The sequence below is a fragment of the Solanum dulcamara genome, chromosome 2 (genome assembly GCF_947179165.1).
Source record: "Solanum dulcamara chromosome 2, daSolDulc1.2, whole genome shotgun sequence".
Classification (NCBI taxonomy): domain Eukaryota; kingdom Viridiplantae; phylum Streptophyta; class Magnoliopsida; order Solanales; family Solanaceae; genus Solanum; species Solanum dulcamara.
Window position 1 is genome coordinate 71,281,087 of NC_077238.1, and position 20,888 is coordinate 71,301,974.

Here is a 20,888-nt window from a genome sequence, read left to right on the forward strand (position 1 = left end):
ATATATAAAAAAATTAAATAAAGTGAATTATAATTTTATAAACAAATAACTTATTCTTAAAATTTATGCCATGCATATTATTTTAAATACAGCAAACCAAACACTCAATAAAAAATAATATCAAACATAATTTATCCCATGATAATTAATCCAATAAGAGTACATATAAGCCAATTCAATTATAGTATTTTCTTCAATTTACTTGTAGGCCTTTGCCAATTTGATCCATTTTGTTGAAGATGGAAAATGCTTCGCTCGATGTTAACCAGCCCCACTCCATGGGCACTACCATAATCGGCGTTACTTACAATGGTGGCGTTGTACTTGCTGCTGACTCTCGCACCAGCACCGGTAACTCGAATCTCATCGGTTCATTTGATTGATTTTTCTTATTCATCCTATTGGAATTTTTTTAATTAATTTGTTTTTTTTTCTCTTCCAGGAATGTATGTCCCGAATAGGGCTTCTGATAAGATCACTCAGCTCACTGATCATGTCTACGTTTGCCGCTCTGGATCAGTATGATATCATTTATATTCCCTTTTGCCATATTGATATCTTATTATTTGGTTTAAAAATCAGCATGATGAAATTATCAAGTTCTAAAAATTTTGTTTTGTGGTAAAGGGCTAAATTTGACACTAATATCTTGTTAAATAACAGTTACATGTCATTCTTATTGAGCAAATAGGCTATGGTAATATCAATTTTGTTTATTGTGTAATCATACTTTAATTAGAATAAGCAGAATAGAGCTGATTCACAAAGTTATGTTTTATGCAACTGTACATTTGGATGGTCTATGAGTTAAATGTGTAATCATGTTTGGTTTGTGGTTCCTTTGGTTAATTCTGGTGAACGGTGAGCCACATTTTTATATTTTCCCTTTTTATTTGACAAGGAACTACTAACAAGGAGAAAAGCTTTGAATATATTGACAATGTACAAGGATGAGTTCGTGTTGCTCTCTCCCAAGTCTCATCTCTCTTGGTGGAATGAGGCATATAGAGAGGCGGGGAGACATATATATGTGATTTTAGAAAAAAGGTTAAATGTAACTTACATCAAAATGTGGTTTGAGTATAAGAGGATCAAGGTTTGATTGTTGAAATTCTATCTATGCTTGTGAAGCTGGTTTGATGGAAGAATCTAGAGCTCCTTCATAGACGTGAATACTTTTCCACAAGATCTTACATTGAAACATTAAGAAGTGAGACCAAATCTTGCACTAAGGCTTCATTTGGAGCTCTAGTCTGTAGCTTTTTTGAAGGGACAGGGAAGGGGGTTGGGGGTAAGTCAAGTAATTTTCATTATAAATATACTGATAAAAAAAGTAGTTCTGAACACTGAGCAAGGTTAGTGAGGGGGGTAGAGCCAGGTAGGGCAGGAAAATTACACTGTTTATATATGGTTAAAATTGTTTTTATGTATATATATTAGATATTGAACCTCCTTTGGCTTCTTTGTGTGTTTACTTTTCATATTTTGAACCTTCTTAGTGAACGTTTTGGCTCTGCCATTGGTTAGTGACTCAACCACCATCATTTAACAAGTCATCCAATCTATAAAATACAAGTGTGAATCCTCTCTTTACACCAACAGTACAAATGAATCAAAAAATATTTTAATACTCTTAACGTTGTTTTGGTATTCTACAATAATCTCATGTTTCTTCAATCCAAATAAGCCAAAAGAGACACAATAATGATGTCCTCCAGGCTACCGTCCACTCTTTGCCTGTCTTTTCTAATCTCCAACTTGAATTCCTTCATCCACAGTCTCAGTGAAACCTATGGCCTGTTGGACATAGTGAAACCACAGTCCATATCCGTGAGGTAAAGCTATAATGCAACGTGAGGTAGTGTTTGTCATCTCTGTACTTCTTACATATGTAATTCATAACAATTTTTCTTTTCCTAAGATTTTCTGCCAGTAAAAACTGAATCTCGTCCTGCCACCAATTGTAAAAAGTCACTTTTTTCTTGTTACCTTCTTCTTCTGCCTCTTTCTAGTAGCTCCATGTGAAAAAGTCTTACCTAGTATTTTTCGGCCTTAACCCCGTTCATATCATCTTTTCACCCCCCTCTTCCCCTGTTAAGTAGTGGGACGACATTCCTCAATTTTGTTCCATTCCCGCTCTTGAATAATCCACCGTCCTATCCTCTTTACTCTACCTATCATCAGTAGCTAAGTCCCCACAAGCTTTTGACCTGCGATTCCCGGCTGGTGCATTTACTTTCTTTCCCACTTTGTGGGATTTCACTGGTGTTGTTGTTGTTGTTGATGACACTAAAGCATTAAGCTATTTTATGCCTGCCCATTGTGTTGGCCACACCTAGAAGTGTCGTTGATGCTCTAATTAGCACACTTCACATTTGCATATTCTAATGAATCAAGCATAAGACTGTGCTCACCTATGGACCAAAGTTTCTTATCCTTTGTGGCTTTGTCCACAATTACCATTTTGGTTGAGATAGAACTCCATTACCAACAGTATTAGCTTCACGTGAAACAAAACCTGTTGTTTGAACTTGATGGTCTAGAGAAAAAATTGGACAGTCATTAGGTACATAGAAGTAAAAGTTCCTTGATGGTTGAAAATAAATCCTAGAAAGTGGAATTCTTTACGACTCATATACAATGCTTGCTTTTGCAGGCAGCAGATTCCCAAATTGTTTCAGACTATGTTCGCTACTTCCTACACCAACACACGTAAGCTTCTTCCCTTGATTAGAATCTGTGTTCCATCTTTTAATTATTCAAGTGCTTAATCGTGGATCACACCTTTTACAACTTGCAAGCCCCTCAACCTCTCCACCCAAAATTTCTTTTAATGGTATCTGCTTTGTTCTTTTCTTTTGGCCTGGCCATAAGCTACAGTAATAACTGTTACCTTCTTCATAGCTATCTTCTTTATTGTAAAATTGGCTCTTTTTTTTTTTTGTGTATATTTCATCAATGTTTGAATCACATCCTCTATAACTAGGGGCTAGGGCCATGAATTGGCTCTCTTGTTTGTGTATCTACTTTTGGAAGGAAGTAGATTTATAGTGTAGCAGTATTGTTTGCCAACTTAGTATGCAAAGTTTTTAATTTGTTGGATATACCAACTTAGTATGCAAAGTTATTTTTAGGAACTTCTAATCTTGAGACTTCTTGTGAATGCAGGATACAGCTAGGCCAGCCGGCTACTGTCAAGGTTTCTGCGAACCTTGCAAGGTTATTATCCTACAACAACAAGGTTTGCTCTGTAACCATTATACTCTTTCTTTGTTTGTCCCATTAATATAAATTGTTATCAGCTATTTGTCACTTGATTTTTCCTCTTTTACTTGTAATGTAAATATCTTTGCATTCTAGCTTGAAAATTGTCAATATCTTTAATTCCTCTTTAATGCGAATAGATCAGGGTTGCGCACTCACAAGTCTCAACAAATAGAGATAACTGGTAATTGTGTTCAAGTTATTTTTTGCCATATTTCATGCACATCTTCCATGGTTCAATAAAATATGATGTCAGCCTGTCACCATCTAGTAGGACATTTTCCTTTTACCGGCAACCTCTTACCTATCTGATAGTAGTAAAAATTTGGGTGGTTTTAGCTGCAATTTTTGTAAGATCAATATAACCCCGACACTTAGTGTTGATTTGAATATTGAACAGTGATTATGTTCTAAACAGAGATGGAAAGCTTTAGAAGCTAAATTCATTCATATCTTACTCAGGAAATTATGGTAAATTTTGAGTCGATCTCATTATTATATGTTTTCTCCAGACCTATAACATCGCTTTTGCTTTTGTGTTTTTCTTTAGTGAACTTAAACCGTTTAATCATTATGAATTATTTCCTGGTCATTGTGCCACTATAATATTTTTAGAGATGTATGCAGTTTCACCTCACATGCATTTTCTTTTCGCCTCTCCTGGATATATTTATGCTAAATGAACTAGTGCAAAAATACCCATTTGGTATTTCAATTAATTAGCCCAAGTTTAAAACAATAGCTTTTACAACTCTTGTTCACAATCTTACCATTGCTACTGTGCTGTTATTATGTAAATAATTGCTTGGAATTTTGGGTGAATTTGTCCTTTTGTGCACTCTGTTTTTATGTTCTGTTCTATGGATCCACCAAATGTATTCCAGAATCTTTAGCTGTCAGTAAAAAGATGGATCATTTAAAAAAGTACGTCATACATAATATTTGTTTGATAAACATGGTGGCCGGACTAGCTTGCATGCACCTTGACTATTCAACTGGGAACCGGCTACCTCCCACCAACACAGGTACCGGGTAACTTTGACTGCCAAGACTTGGCTTAGGCAGATGGGAAGAAATCACCTAGTGTTGTTTTGTCGTAAATGGGATTTCAATGCGGTCTTCAAGGTTTACACCCACTTCACCACTAGGTTACATACTAACAACAACATACATAGTGGAATTCCACAAGTGAATCTGGGAAGGGTGGAGTGTACGCATAACCTACACCTACCTCGTGTGAGGTAGAGAGGAATCACTTGGCCAGATACATCATAAATAATATACTACCTAGGTTAATTTATGATATACCTTTTTATATTTATTTGATCAATTGCTCTCTGTATGTCCAGGATAGTCTCCAAACAGGACTGATTGTTGGTGGTTGGGACAAATATGAAGGAGGCAAGATATATGGAATCCCTCTTGGAGGCACAGTCTTGGAGCAGCCTTTTGCTATTGGAGGTTTGCTATTAATCTGTACTTCTTAGTTATCTCGTGCATGCATACTTCCAGAAACACTTGCCTATTGAAGGTTCTTTTCAGCTCACAGAAAATTTCTCCCCTTTTCCTGTGACTACTTATGCAGACTCTTCAGATAGCCCCATTCGGGGCGGGGCGGGGAAGGGAGGGATGGGGGGTGGGTGGGTGGGTGGGCGGGAATTGATTTCCTCAAAGAGCTGAAAACTGGAAAACATGGAGAGACCCAATAGAAGTTAGAAGATGGAAATAAAACAGACAACTAGATACTCCAGGCCATAGATCTCATTGAAGAGTTTTAAGAAAAATAAACTGCCTGCTTTGGTTGCTGCATATAAGTGGCTATGGGTGTATGAAAGAGAGACCTGGTGGGTGGGTCTGTCCATCACTTTTCAAGGGTGATGGGGAGCTGCATTGTTGACTAGAAGAAGAATAGGAAGCGTTAGATGAAATCAGAGCACAAGAGTGACAGTAGCATATGTTTGGTTCCAACAGGTTTCGATTTATCATCATCATAACCTGGTGGTCTCGCTCAGGGAAACCCATGTTTCTCTTTTGAATGAGAGTGCAAAATGCGTTAGGCTGTTTCTTGAGATGGTTCTGTTTGTGGAGAATTTTCCTAGAATTCTTTTCTCAGACCCAGAAATATGCTTCACCGCCTTTGTCTTTTTCTTTTCTGGAATTAATAATGAGAATGGAAACAAATGAAAATGGATAAGAAAGAATACTTGGAACTAAATTAAGCCAAAATAAAAAAAAGCGCCGGAACTAGAAATGAACTACAAGGTTCATGTATTTGTTTTTTAATAACCTAATATGTGATGGAATAGGTTATTTGGTTATACTCAAGCGTTCTTGGATGATTGTTCTCCTTACATGTTGGTGCTCTAGTGAAATTAAGATAACATCTAATAATTTTTGGTTGCTATACATGACAATGGGTTCAATCCCGCCTTCTGGGAAGATAAGAAACTGATTTAACACCCTAGTGTCTTGTTTGAGCATGTTCAGAATATTGCCCTTAGCGTTGCTTAATGAAGTATATTGAGAACTGAACTTCGAAGCTGATAATTGGTTTAATTTATTTTTATTAGTTTCCCTGTGCAAGATGCTCCAAGTGCTACCAGTTGGCTGAGCAATATTCTGTTCATTGACTGTTACTTTCAGGATCTGGCTCTACTTATTTGTATGGTTTCTTTGACCAAGCATGGAAAGAAGGAATGACTCAAGAAGAAGCTGAGGTTAGTTTCATGTAGTTCGAATATACAACCTGTCTAATTTGTACGACACTGTTGGATCATCAAGATGCCATCATCTTTACAGCTATGTGTTTATCTTCAGCTTTCATGATTTAGAGTTTATAATGCAGATATCTAATGAAAAAGAAGTATGTTATGCTTTTTCAAGATGAACTTGTTCAGAAGTAGAAAATTTCTTATTAATTTGGTACACAGCTTTCGAACCAATAAAATACTTTTGTTAGTAAAAAATGGGCTGCATAGTGTGGTTCACACATTGACTCTACAACCAACCACTGGTCACTGAATAAGATCTTGAACTTGCATCTTGCCTATGGACTCTGTTATTTAATAAGTTAAAGTTTTCTGAAATTCTCCTCGATGGGATAGCTTTTCGACTAGGCATAATAGACTCTTCTTCGTGGACATGTTGATGCTCTGATCAATCATCTGTCTGGGTATTGCTTCTCTATTCACTAATCTGCTTTAATGATAATTCTGAAGATTTGAGTTTGTTTCACCTTTTCTGCAGAAACTGGTGGTCACTGCAGTGTCTCTGGCCATTGCACGAGATGGTGCTAGTGGTGGAGTTGTTCGGACTGTAACTGTGAGTTTATAAGTCTGCTTTATGCTTGTTCAAGTGTCATAATCTGATTCAATGAAATTTTATTTGCTTATTGAGTCTCTAATAGCAAATTATTCAAGTTAAAATAGACAGTCTTTGCTTATAAGAAATAGAATAAAGAACTTGCCTCCCCATCTATTCCTTTTATCAACCCCATGAAACTCTGCTTCTTAATGATGGTGATATTCTGACTTATCGAATCATGTTGCTGGTCCCAGTTTACCTACATGTTTAGCAAATTTCACTCTGTACAAGAGCCCTTCATTATGCTTATATCTAGGTCTTGTAATTTTGGAGTTTGGATCAATTCTCCATTCTATAAACTAGTGTTATTTTGTTATGTTGTTAACAATAAATTACTTCTTCTCTAGGTTTTTATGAATTTTCTCTCTGATAAGTGCTGTTTGTGTGCTGTATTGCTCGTTTGAAACTCCAACATAATTTCAACTTTTGTAGGATTGATAGATTCTGACCAATTTTTTACTGGCCATTGTTTTTGCTTTGGAACACTTTAAGCAATATCCTCATCTTATTGAAAGAGGGATCTCATGTCTCATTATGTTATTTTGATAACCAGATTAACAAAGATGGAGCTACAAGAAAGTTCTATCCAGGCGATTCCCTTCAACTTTGGCATGAAGAACTAGAGCCCGTGAACTCCTTGCTGGATGTTGTGTCTGTATCAAGTCCTGATCCAATGGTCAGTTGAAACTGGAGTATGTTTGCCCCTATTAACATGCTATAGAATTTTGTTAGCTGCTGGTGCTATACATGTACTTTTATCGCGTGTTCTGGATCATTTCTTCTTTTTTCCCCCTTCCTTTTGTCCAGCTGCAACTTTATTAACTCTATCATGTTCTGGGGTCATTGTGTTTGTCCCTTCTTTTAATCCTGCCCTGCAATAGGTTAACATAGTTCTGAATTCTGACTGTTTCTGGTCCACATAGATTCGCCTAATTCAGTACATCTAAAAAAGTTGGGAAATTTTGGGCTAAACATGTAAGCCGAAAGTGATCCATCGAAATTCTTTATCAAAAAAATTTTAATTTTCTTTTGTTTGATAGTTGTGTGGGTAGAAAAAGTAGTTTCATTAGTTTCTGTTTGGTAATTAAATAAAGGAAAAACTAAGTTCATGCCTCATAAAAACAAAATAATTACAGACAAATACCCTTTTATAATCCATACCTCAATTCTTCTTCTTCTTCTTCTCCGGTTCGCTCCTTCCCCATTCACTCCTTTCTCAGTTCTTCTTCTCCAGTTCGCTCATTCTTTCCCAATTTTCTTTCTTCCAGTTCTTCTTCTCCGGTTTGCTCATTCTTTCCCAATTTTCCTTCTTCCCCAATGCTTCTTCAATTCAAATCAACACTCGATTCCACACAAATCTCAAATCAAATCAAAATTGTTGAAGAAAAAGAAGCCTGAAATTACTTCATATTAATTGGTGATCGCCTACAATCACTATTTCACAAAGTCAATCCTCAATCCTTAATGTGGAACTTCTAAGTCATCAAATGATACCATAATAATATATGACATGTTGTTATGGTATCATTGAGAAACAACTAGATATTCAGAAGAATTGCACAAATACTATATATATATATATATATATATATATATACACACACACACATATAGTGATGGTATCAAAAAGGTTTTCCTAAGTCATTCAATGATACATAAATAATACTATCACACTATATTCATATATTCTCATGATATTAAAATGGAATAATTAAGGAACAACCACTGTTTCACCAAGTTAATCATCAATTCTTAATGGACTTCTAAAATCATCAATGATACCGCCACAATATATTGCGTAACAGAAAATTGCACAAATACTGAATGATACCATGATAGTATATATATAGTGTGATGGTATCATAAGGTTTTCCTAAGTGATTTGATGGTATACTATCACAACATATTCATATATTATCATGATATTGAAATTGTATAATTGAGGAACAACCACTATTTCACCAATTTAATCCTTAATTCTTAATGAGACACTTCTATATTCCTCAATGATACCATAACATACATTTAGGAAAAATTGCACAAATATTGAATGATACCATCATAATGTGTGTGTGTGTGTGTGTATATATATATATATATTGTGATGGTATCATAAATGTTGAATGATACCATCATAGTATATATATACCGTGACAGTCAAACACGTGAATTGAGCGGGGCACATAGTGTAATTTGTTTTGGCCGAATGGGCATTAAGAGAGTTAATTAATGGTGGGCTATGGATGAATAATTAGTTTGTTTTTTGTGTCTAATAAATGTAGTTTTCCCTTGAATAAATAAAGGAAAAATTAAGCCCCATATATATATATATATTAGACCATTTATTATAGATTATACATCTACGAAAAATATATTAATAAAATAACAAAATTATTACGAGTAATGACAGATTAAGAATGATTAATATTAATTTATTTTTTTCTAATTCTTATTAAATTTAATGAAGAGAAGTTAAAAAAGTTAATAATTCGCTTCTTTTACGGAAGATTAAGCTTATCAAAGTGTATCTTGTACTCTTCATATCTTTGATAATATTGTTAAAAATCATTCCAAAGATTTCTATTGACGACTCTTCATCTCTTTCAAAGATTTTGTACTGACGAGAGTTCATCTTGTTCGATATTGATAAACTATTTCCAAAGGTTTCTTACCATTTTTCACACACATGCATTTATAATTCTTGTTCTACTTTTGTTTCTTTGATTTTTAGTGGTTTGTGTGTTATTCGATTTTCAAAAATATGTCTTCAAATTAAAAATTCAAATTTACTTCTCGTAAAAGACCTAGATTTGATATTAATCAAACCTTGAATGATGCTCAATCTTTAATTTGCTTACATAAACTCCACCAAAAAATCGTAAGAGCAAAGGAAGTAATATGGTTCCCATTGAAATCAGTTTTGCCAAGAGAAAGAAAGTTGATTCTCCATCTAATGGAGTGTCCGATTCTGATTATGTGTTTGAAACCCATAATAGAGGGAGTAAAAATGATGGAAAAAGTAAAAGAAAGAGAAAGATTGTTGATTTTGCCTCTTGTGAAGAATCACTGTGTTTAGCATTCCATGCTTAGATTGTTATCCTCACAAAATCCAACAATGATACCATTGGAAGCCTCATTGCTAAACGATTTATTTTGTTTATTGATTCCACTATGTTTGAAGTCATTGTTCATGTTGTTGAATGAACTCTTGACCATTTGTGATATCCTACTTCAAATAAATAACCCCTCAAGCTTTTTATCAGTTGCGTCCACTCTTCCCATTAACTCCTCCCACTTTTTATCAAAATGTTTATTATACTCATAAAATGAAGATTTCTTGTTTGATATACTTGTTGGATAAAAGTGGTATTATTTTGGTATAAAATTGGTTACATGTTCCCATTGCCCTTTTATAAATATTTTTTTCATATTTTATTTTAATATCATGTGCTTTGATTTTAATAATCTTTATATAATTTTGATACGTAACAGGTCATATACTTTCATTGGCATACGCTATTGTTGATTCTGAAAATAATGCATCATGGGCATGATTTTTTGAGAAATTTAGGGATACATTTAGAAAACGAGAAAATGTGTGTTTCGTCTCATATAGGAACGAAAGCATATGAAAAGATACCTCAAGGATTTACCCTGGTCAATCTCATCATGCATGCATCTGACATTTATGGTGCAATATTGAGAAAAAATGTTGGAAAAAGCTTTTCTTTGCAATGGAAAAGATGTACAGACTTCAAGAGTTTGAGGAGTTAATGGGAAGAGTGGACACAATTGATAAAAAGTTGAGGGGTTATTTATTTGAAGTAGGATATCACAAATGGACAATGACTTCAAACATAGCGGAATCAATAAACAACATATAAATCAATTAGCAAGGAGGCTTCTAGTAATATCATTGTTGGATTTTATGAGGATAACAATCCAAGAATGGAATGCTAAACACAGTGAAGAAGCTCGAAACACCAAGACAAATTTAACTGTATTGGGATTCTTCACAAAAGGCAGAATCAACAATCTCTCTTTCTTTTTACTTTTTCCATCATTTTTACTCCCTCTTGTTATGAGTTTCAAGCCCAGAATCTGACTCTCCATTAGATGGAGAATCAACTTCCTTTTTTTTGGTAGAACTGATTTCGATGGGGAACCATATTACTTTCTTATCTCTCTAATGATTTTTTGATGTAGTTTGTGTAAGCAAATTGAAGGTTGGGGCATCATTCAAGGTCTGATTAGTATCAAACCTATGGCTTTTACAAGGACTAAATTTGAATTTTGAAGACATATTTTTGAAAATCGAATTACACACAAAACACTATGAAACAAAAGTAGAAAAAGAAATTATAGATGCATGTGTTAAAAATGGTAAGAAATTTTTAAAAATATTTTATCAATATCGAACGAGATGAACACTCGTTACTACAAGTCTTTGAAAAAGATGACTGAGTCTCCAGTAGAAATCTTTGGAAAGATTTTTAACAATATTATTAAAGATATGAAGAGTACACGATACACTTATAAACCTTTTTTTGGAAGAAGTGTATAGGTATTGAGTGTCTTATTTTTGCAAGAAGTGAAGGAGATGAAGCAAATTAGTTAACTTTTTTAACTTCTCTTCATTAAATTAGAAAAAAATAGACCAAATTGTAAAATTATTTATCATTATATAGCCCATCCCAATGTAATACCCATTCGGTCCAAAATATTTGCAGTCCATACCTTCCTTTAGTTTAGGCCCAATTCCACTCATCACTCTTTAAATTTAGGCCCAATTCATCCTAGCTCAAGTCTTTTTTCCTATTATTAATTATTTTTATTCTTTTCTCATTTATTGTTTTTGTTCTATTATTAATTATTGTTGTTCTTTCTTCATTTATTGTTTTGATTTACTCTTTTATTCTTTTCTCATTTTTTTAATTTATCCTTTATTTAAGATACTATTGGTAATAGTTTTATTCTTTTTTTTGTGTTAGTGTATCTTCTTTTTAACTTTTTTCTCTCTCTTTATTTTTTTTTTACCTTTTTAAGAAAATAAAATAAATTATTTTTGTTCTTTTCTTATTTCTTATATTTATTCTCTTTTACTTTTCTCTTCTTTTTTTTCATATTATCCTTAGACATCATTTGGTAACATTTTTATTGTTTCTTTTCCTTTTTGTTTGCTTTTATTTTTTATTTATTATTAGTTTATCTTGTTCTTATTTTTTAATCTTGCTATATTTTTACCTTTTTAAGAAATTAAAATAAATTATTGTGATGATATTATGAAAGTCTCATTGAAAAACCGAAATAAACCTCAATGATACCATGATAATATATAAATATATTATCATAGTATCATGAAGGTCTCATCGAAGGAGTGAAGTAAACCTCATTATGAAAGACTCATTGAAGAATCAAAATAAACCTCAATGATACTATGCCAATATATAAATATATTATCATAGTATAATGAAGGTCTCATTGAAGAAATGAAGTAAACATCAATGAACCATGACAGTATATAGATATGTTGTGATGGTATCATACATAATTTTAGAAGTGTTACTGATTATCTGAAATGATCCTTAATGATACCATGTCAGTATATGATATATTGTGATGATATCATTGAGAAACTATGAGTCCTTCCCTTGAAGGACTGGTCAATAGTCAATGATATCGTGTTATTGTACATATAATGTGGTGATATCATTGACAAATGAGTTTGTTGTACATGAATGGTTGTAGAAAATCTTAATGATACTAAAGCAGTATATGAATATATTGTTATGTTATCGTTAAGGAATGAATAGTTTTGTAAATGAATGAATGAAGAAAACCTTAGTGCCACCACAACAGTATATTCATATACTGTGATATATCATACATGATTTGAGGAGTGTTATCAGTATATAAAATAGTCCTTAATGATACCATTTTTGTATATAATTTGTTGTGATGGTATCATTGAGAAATGTGGGTTCTCCCTTGAAGGATTGTTGGTATCATTGAGGAATGATTTGGTTGTACATGAATGAAATGTAGAAAACATTAATGATTCCATAGCAATATATGTACATATTGTTATGATATCATTAATGAATAAGTAGTATTATGAATGAATGGAGGATACTACAACAATATCTTCACATACTCTAATGGTATCATACATGATCTGAAGAGTGTTACTGATTATATGAAACAATCATGAATCTTTCCTACCTATGATTGAAAGCACTTCGAGGAATTATAGCAGAGACAGGATAAAGAATGTGTGGTTCAAGCTAAAGAATCTACAACATAAATTAAAGAGGATAAATAATTATGAATTCAAATTTATCAGTCAGAATATTGACAAGGTCAGAGAGGAGCTAAAAAATGTTTAAGAGGAGCTAATTATCCATGTTACAGATGAGCTAATTGATCAAGAGAAGGAGATCCTGATAAAACTAGAAAAATGATCTATTATAAAGGAGAGTGCTTTAAAACAAAAGTCAAATAACAAGATAGATTCAATTGGGAGATGATAACAAAAAATATTTCAATGCTGTCATAAAAGAGAGAACACAGAAGAAGCAAATAAGAAATATCACTTCTCTGGCAGGAGAGAGGCTGCATGAACTTAAAGATATTCAAAATGAGTTTGTCAAGTTATAAAAGGGCCTAATGGATGCTTCAACACCGAACTTACCTGCCATTGATATTCAGATTATAAAGAGAGGGCCTGTGCTATCTAGACAACAAAGGATTAACTTGTATGCTATTATTTCAAACGAGGAGATATCTATAGAAATGCAATCAATTGGGAATGATAAGTCTCCAGGTATAGATGATTATAATGCCTACTTCTTTAATTATACTTGGCAGATCATTAAACATGATATTATTCAGACAGTTCAAAACTTCTTTATCACTGAAAAGATTCATGAACCTGTCAACTACACTTTAGTGTCACTAATTCCAAAAGGAAATAGTCCCAACACAATGAAAGAAATCAGATCTCTTGCATGTTGCACAGTTTTATACAAGATCATTTCTAAGATATTGGCCAAAAGACTACATGATGTTATGTCTACTGTTATAAGTGAAAGTCAAGCTGGATTCATACTAGGGAGAAAAATTTCTGATAATATTATGCTTGCTCACGAGTTGGTTAACGTATACACTAGGAAGAATATGTCACCTAGGTGTATGCTGAAAATTGACTTGCAAAAAGCATATGATTCAATGGAATAGAGCTATTTAGAGCAGGTAATGAAGGAGTTAGAATTTTCTGGTATGTTCACACAGTGGGTAATGAGTTGTGCTAAAACAATAAGCTATTCTATTGTGGTGAATGCAGCTAGTTCCCAAGCTTTTGTAGCTGCTAAAGGACTTAGGGATCCCATGTATCCATTTTTATTTGCAATAGCAATGGAGTACCTCAACAGATCTCTAAATGGACTCAAAGAGGTTAAGATATTCAAATTCCATCCAAAATGCTCAAAGCTAGGAATTACACATCTATGTTTTGCAGATGATATTCTTATCTTTTTCAAGGGTGATCTGAATTCCATTAAGGCCCTCCAGTAGTGTTTCTCTCAATTCTCTCAGGCTTCAGGACTCCAAGCTAATCTTAACAAGAGTTCTATTTATTTTAGAGGGGTGGCACCAGAGGATAGGCAACTAATCATACTGTTATACCACATTTTAACTCGAGGTCAAATGGTGTACAACATATTGATGATTCCTAAATTATTTAATTTAAAGGAGTCGCCACCTAATTATTTTTTTAAGGTAAATTAGGATACCTATATAATTAACTAATTTAATGCCAAAATTAACTCCATTTAATGGTCTACTAACTTATATGATTCTAGGTAATGGTTCTAGTTATTCTAAAGGAAAGGGATTAAGTATCCTTTAAAAATTCGTTAAAAATGATTACCGGCCAAACTTAGGTTAAAAAAACTAGAAAGGTTGCTTAAAAATTCAAAAATAAAGTTGCATAGTTAAGTGAGAAAAGGGTTTTCAAATTTGAAAATAACAAACAAATATTGCTTGTGCATAAAATAAGTGCGTATTTAAATGAAATATTTTTTTTTTTCACTAATAGCTTAGTCTAAAAAATATTGGTCTCTTTATGTATTAAAAAAATGAAGAAAAAAAAGCTGCTATCATAATAACCTATTGTAATTAGAGGTATCTAAACCCAAACATCTATATAATGTTAGCTATTGCATTCAAAAATATATAAAAAATATATTAAACTACCCCAAATATACACAAAAACAAAATATTAAAAAATAGATGAGGTAAAAATATTCATATATTCATATTCTTCGGATCAACGCCGGCTTATTAATCGGAAGACAACATATAGTATTGTCATTTTTCTGTTCGGATCGACTTCCATCATTTTCGAAGGGCCTATTTACCCCTACCCATCCTATATTCATTTGTTATTATAATCCTAGAGCGATCTAAAAAATAAGAACAAACATCCTAAAGCGTGTCTATCAACCCAACTTAATATTCAAGAGGCATTGAATTTACTAACTAGATAGGTTCTAGACTAAAAGGAAATGTAGATTTCTTAATTAGACACATCGTCAAACAAAACAAATAGGACGAGCAGTTAGCACAAAAAATCTCAAGTAAGCCTCTGAATTAATTAATTAACATGCTTGAAAACACAGATAAATTGTGAAGGTCCTAATAATTATGTGTGTGTGCAAATGCAAAGCCAAGATGATGTAGAGGCATAGTTTAATTAATTAATCATATAAGAATAATCTTAATTGTTAGACTACTTATAATAAAAAATTAATGACAACTTTAATTATTAACTAAAGACCTTAGTGACATTATATGAACAAGATTTATATTTTATGACATACTGAAAATTTTAAAAAAAATACTGTAGGCATGGTTCATAAATGAAATGATATGCTGAAGATTTATTAAATATTATAAGCATGATTCAATGTAAAATAATATGATAAATAATTATTAAGATCCTATAGGCAAGATTTCTACTCATAAGTTTAACATGCTGAAAATTAAAAAAAAAGGGCAGCCCGGTGCACTTAAGCTCCCGCTATGCGCAGGGTCCGGGGAAGGGCCCGACCACAAGGGTCTGTTGTACGCAGCCTTACCTTGCATTTCTGCCAGAGGCTGTTTCCAAGGCTTGAACCCGTGACCTCCTGGTCACATGCTGAAAATTATTAAATAAATATTATATACATGATTTCTATATAACATAATATGCAAAAATTAATTAACCTATGAGCATTATTTCTACGCAAAACGATATATATATATATATATTATTTATTTATTTGTTGCATCTAAATGATATGCTGAAATTGTTATTAAAACCTATAAACATAGTTTTACAAAACATAGAGATATTCGTTAAATCCTATAGACATGATTTATAAATAATTTTAGCATGCTAAAAAATATTAAATAAATCTTATGCAACATGATTTTTTGATAATGTGACGTAAAAAATATTTATGATCTTCTAAGCATGATTTATATACGAATTGATATTTTAAAAATATATGAAAACATGTTGGCGTGATTTCTATAATCATAATATGCTCATAATATAATTGAATTAGATAGGCATGATTTTTATATAATTTTAATGTGCTTAAATATAATTAAATTATATTTGCATAATTTCTAATTAAAGATATGTTCTAATATAAATTAATCATTAAAAATTTCATTTTTATAAAAGATGAGAAGATGACTTTACTTCAAACTAGACAAGGATAAAGGCATAAAGTTAGGCTACACATGATAATGGACTATTTAGATTGATTTTACTAGTTTCAGGCCGGTTTTAATTAAGTAAACAGGTATCCGTAGAAATAAACTTAAAATCATATTTTTAAATTAATCTAAAACTCTTATAGCGCATACACACAAATTAAGATGAAAATAAAAATACAAGTAGCACGTAGTTCCCCTCCCCCCTTAAGCAGTCCCCAAGTAATTTTATTATATAACATTTACAAATTTATTACAACTTAAAAGTAAAAAATGTAAAAAAATAATAAACAGAAACATAAAAAGTAGTAGCTTCTCCGACCCAAACGAACTCTTTGCGTCTCGAACTTTGAAGTTCAAATCCTGCTAAACTATGAAGAAGGTACAAAGTAGTATACGAATAATATAGAGATACATCATGATTATAATTATATTTCAACAGAACAAACAAACAAGATAAGAATGAATACAGAAATAAATAAAATAAAAAGAAAATAAAGAATAAAGAATCTGAAAAAAATAAAGGAACAAAAATGCATAAAAAATAAAAAAAGGAACGAGAAGAAAAGAAGTAGAGAAAAAACAAATGAATACAGAAATAAATGATAAAAAAGAAAAAGAAAGAAACTATATAAAATAAATATTGAGTATATATCAGATTATAATGTGAAAAGAAATAATGAATAAAATAATTTTAAAAATAAATAAATGAACAAAGAAACATAAAAAGAAAAAAAGTAGAGAAATAAAAAATAAAAGAATTAAAAATGACTTAAATAACTAAAGCTAGGAGGCATAAATATAAAAGGTATATTTTCTTTTATGGGGGACATATGCTTAATTTTCCCTTAATTTTTCATTTATACTTTACCATTTAATCAATTTTTCTCTATAAAATTACTTAGTCTATTTTGCTCCGGCCCAAACAAATAGTCCACTTACTATTTATTAACTAAATTTATATTGATCCAAAAGTAGACTTTGGTCTTTCGATCACACATTAGACTTGATTACACATAATCCGTTTAGAAGCTGGCAAAGAAAGGCATCATATCCTAACAAAATAAATGCAAAACATTATTTAAAAAATTGACCAAAAACTATATTTAGTGTACTAATGTTGTGCACTATATAAGATCCATTAACGGACCGTTATGACCGATTGAACTTATAAAACGTTCTAAATTAGTCTGCTATATGAAGAAAATATATGGCCCTCCAATATTTAGGTTTTTTAATAGTATTTTCGTGAATTTTTATATAAATAAACTCTTTTAAATTAATAATTACTTTTTAGAGTACTTTTTTTATTACGATATATAACATATTTATCTTAATTAATATCTAAAATCGTTCATTAATCCCCCTCTCTCCCTTTCTCTCTTTCTACGTCACTTTTTTTTTTGTTTCTATCCTCTCTTTTTTTCTCATTCTCTCTTTCTAGTCCTTCTTCTCTCTTTTTTTTCCTTCCATTTTTCTTTTTCTCTTTCTCTTTCTACCTCTTTTAAAAATAATAGTTAATTATACAAATTTAAAACTAATTTAAATATTATTAAAATATTCGAAATTCACATAATACTTATAATAGATTTGTATTAAGAATATTTTAATTATATATTCATCATATTTTAATTATAATATATTGAATTCAATATCTATTATAATTATTTTTTATTTTTTCTCTTATTAACGGAATACATTATTGTATTAAGAACATTTTCATTATATATTCACCATGTGCATTGAAACATGGCTATAATATGTATAATATATTGAATTCAAAATGTATTACAATTATTGTTTATATTTATTTCTTTTATTTTGTTAGCAATGCATTATATATGTATTTAATAAAAAAATCATCTAATTTAAAAAATAGTAAAATCATCATTTCCAGGGCTGAGCACAAAATACCGAAAATTGAATTACCGAACCGAATCGGCTACTTCGGTATTTCGGTATTCGATAATTCGGTAATTCGATTCGATATTCGGTACCAAAAATCATATTTTCGGTATTTGGGTTCGGTATTCAGTATTTATCTTTATACCGTTCGGTATTCGGGAAATACCGAATACCGAATTTAAATGAGTAAATTAGAAGCCCATTCCCTATTATATTCTGTTGGGCTAAAGGAGTGTAGAAAAGGCCCATTATCAAGAAATGTTTAGGTCCAAACCCAAATGAAATCCCTAAGTAACCCTAAGTTAACTCTTATAGTTGTATTCACAATTCACAAATACAAAGGCAGCTAGCGTCTTCACTCTTCAGTGCTTCACTCCTTGATCTCCTTCACAGCTTTCAGCCTTTCAGTGCTTCACTCCTTCACAGAGGTAGCGACGTAGCATCTTCAGACTTCAGTGCTTCAAGCCTTCACTTCTTGGTCTCCTTCACAGCTTTCAGCCTTTCAGTGCTTCACTCCTTCACAGCTTTAGTGCTTTACTCCTTCACAGCTCTATTTCTCTGGTCTGCGCTCGCCATTCAGTCCTTCACAGATCACAACTTCACTCCTTCAGTCTTCACAACTCTATTTCTGATTTCTCTGCTCGCCCTTCACAGTAAAGGTGTTGTATGATTAATGTTAATTTTTGCATAGGATTTTTATTGTATAAGAATATTAAGTGTTCCATTTTAAAAAAATAAACGAGGGGTGTTTACAAGGATGAAATTGAGTCACAGACTCACATTACAAGAATGTTTTTAAAACTTCTGATACCATCTGCTCATGCTTCATTTAAGGGGCTTTTGATAATATATTATGAAGAAGCATGCAAGTACAACAAAATAATAATTTTGCCTAAATCTTAAACATGAATGCACGCAACTGCTGATCCAAAAATGTTACCATCGTATCTAGTAGGGCGTAATTTTCAGTTTTTAGAACAACAAAAAACAAAAAAAAATAATCTTCTCATTTTATCAAGTTGTTCTATCTTGTGGAATTGTCAGAATCAATTGAACCTAAGGTCTAATCTTTTTGTGGAATTGTTACACAGGTTTAGCGTAAATTGTTCTATCAGAATTCAGAGGTAAGCAAGGTCTGTTCTTTTTTTATTTTATTTTACACTTTCAATTTATGTCTTATAACATTTGTAATCTCTTTTATGTTTGGATGGAAGATAAAACAAGTCGAACAACCAATGTCGCACCTCTGGCTTTTACTGAGTCTCTTGATTCAACACCGGAAGTTGAACAACATTCAGTGACTATGAAGATGAAAGCTATAGAATCAAGATCTGCTACTTGGCCGCATTATGATAAGCTCATAGAAGATGGAATTAATAAAGCAAAGTGCAAGCATTGTGGTAAAGTTCTCTTAGCTGATTCAACTAAAAATGGAACAAGTGGACTGAACAAACATTTGAAAACTTGTCCTAAAAATCCAAACAAGGTTAACACTTCCAATTCTAAGTATAAACAATCAAATTTAAATTTTCCATTAGAAGGTGAAATGCGTGATGGGACAATTTGGACTTTTGATCAAGAGGTATCTCGGAGGGCTTTAATTAAGATGTTAATCCTTGATGAGCTTCCTTTTCGTTTTGTTGAAAAGAAAGATTTTAAGAAGTTTATGAAAAAAACCCAACCTTTATTCCGAGTTCCCTCCCGTAGAACAGTGACTAGGAATTGTTATGTAGTTTTTGGTGAAGAGAGACAAAAGTTTATGAAGTATTTGAAAGAAACATCACCGAGAGTTTGTCTAACCACCGATACATGGACTTCTATACAGAGAATAAATTATATGTGTTTGATAGTACACTTTATTGATAGTGATTGACTTTTGCATAAATGAATTTTAAACTTTTAGGTTGTTACTAGTCATAAGGGTGACGAAATGGCCCGTTGTATTAGTTAGTGTTTGCTTGATTGGAAATTGGAAAAAATAATCACTATAACTATAGATAATACTTCTTCTAATGATGTCATGGTGAAAGAGTTACACAAACAAATGGTTAATTGGGGATCTAACATGAAATGTGGAAACCATCTTCACATGAGATGTATGACTCACATTTTGAATCCTATTGTGCAAGATGGCATGAAAGAAGTTGGTCCATTTATCAAACGTGTTAGGCAAATGGTAAAATATGTTAGACAATCTGCCGCAAGGATTAGAAAATTTGCGGAATGTTGTGAACTAAAAAATATAGACAGTAAGAAGTCATTATGTTTAGATGTTTCAACCTGGTGGAATTTGACCTACTTGATGTTGGATGCTGCACAACATTTTGAGAGTGCATTTGATAGGTTTGATCTTGAAGATGGTGGATTGTCAACTTATCTTGCTAATCATGTTTGTGAAGATGGAAGTGTTGCAGGTGTACTTGAAAGTGATGATTGGCAAAAGGTGAGAAATATGATAATATTTCTTAAAAGGTTTTATGATCTAACTGAGAAGGTTTTAGGTTCACTCTACGTCACTTCTAATGGTCACTTTGAAGATATAGTTGAGCTTCACAATCATTTAAGAGAGTGTATGAAAGACAATGATCCTTCTT

General features: G+C 32.1%; 1 protein-coding gene across 4 annotated transcripts; it reads left to right on the forward strand.

Annotated features, from left to right (window-relative positions):
- The first annotated feature begins 199 nt into the window (after window positions 1-199).
- Window positions 200-19,422, forward strand: LOC129880680 (proteasome subunit beta type-6). 4 transcript variants are annotated; one of them, XM_055954831.1, is made up of 9 exons: window positions 206-351; window positions 443-519; window positions 2,657-2,712; window positions 3,169-3,241; window positions 4,614-4,725; window positions 5,908-5,981; window positions 6,511-6,585; window positions 7,181-7,303; window positions 19,386-19,422. In XM_055954831.1, exons 1-9 carry the CDS (start codon window positions 240-242, stop codon window positions 19,389-19,391), a joined length of 708 nt encoding a protein of 235 aa, XP_055810806.1. In that variant the 5' UTR covers window positions 206-239; the 3' UTR covers window positions 19,392-19,422. The 4 variants fall into 4 exon arrangements, with proteins under 4 accessions (XP_055810805.1, XP_055810806.1, XP_055810802.1 ...); XM_055954827.1 differs by lacking the exon at window positions 19,386-19,422 and adding an exon at window positions 10,120-11,045; XM_055954830.1 differs by lacking the exon at window positions 19,386-19,422 and having other exon boundaries at window positions 200-351; window positions 7,181-7,622.
- Window positions 19,423-20,888: the final 1,466 nt, after the last annotated feature.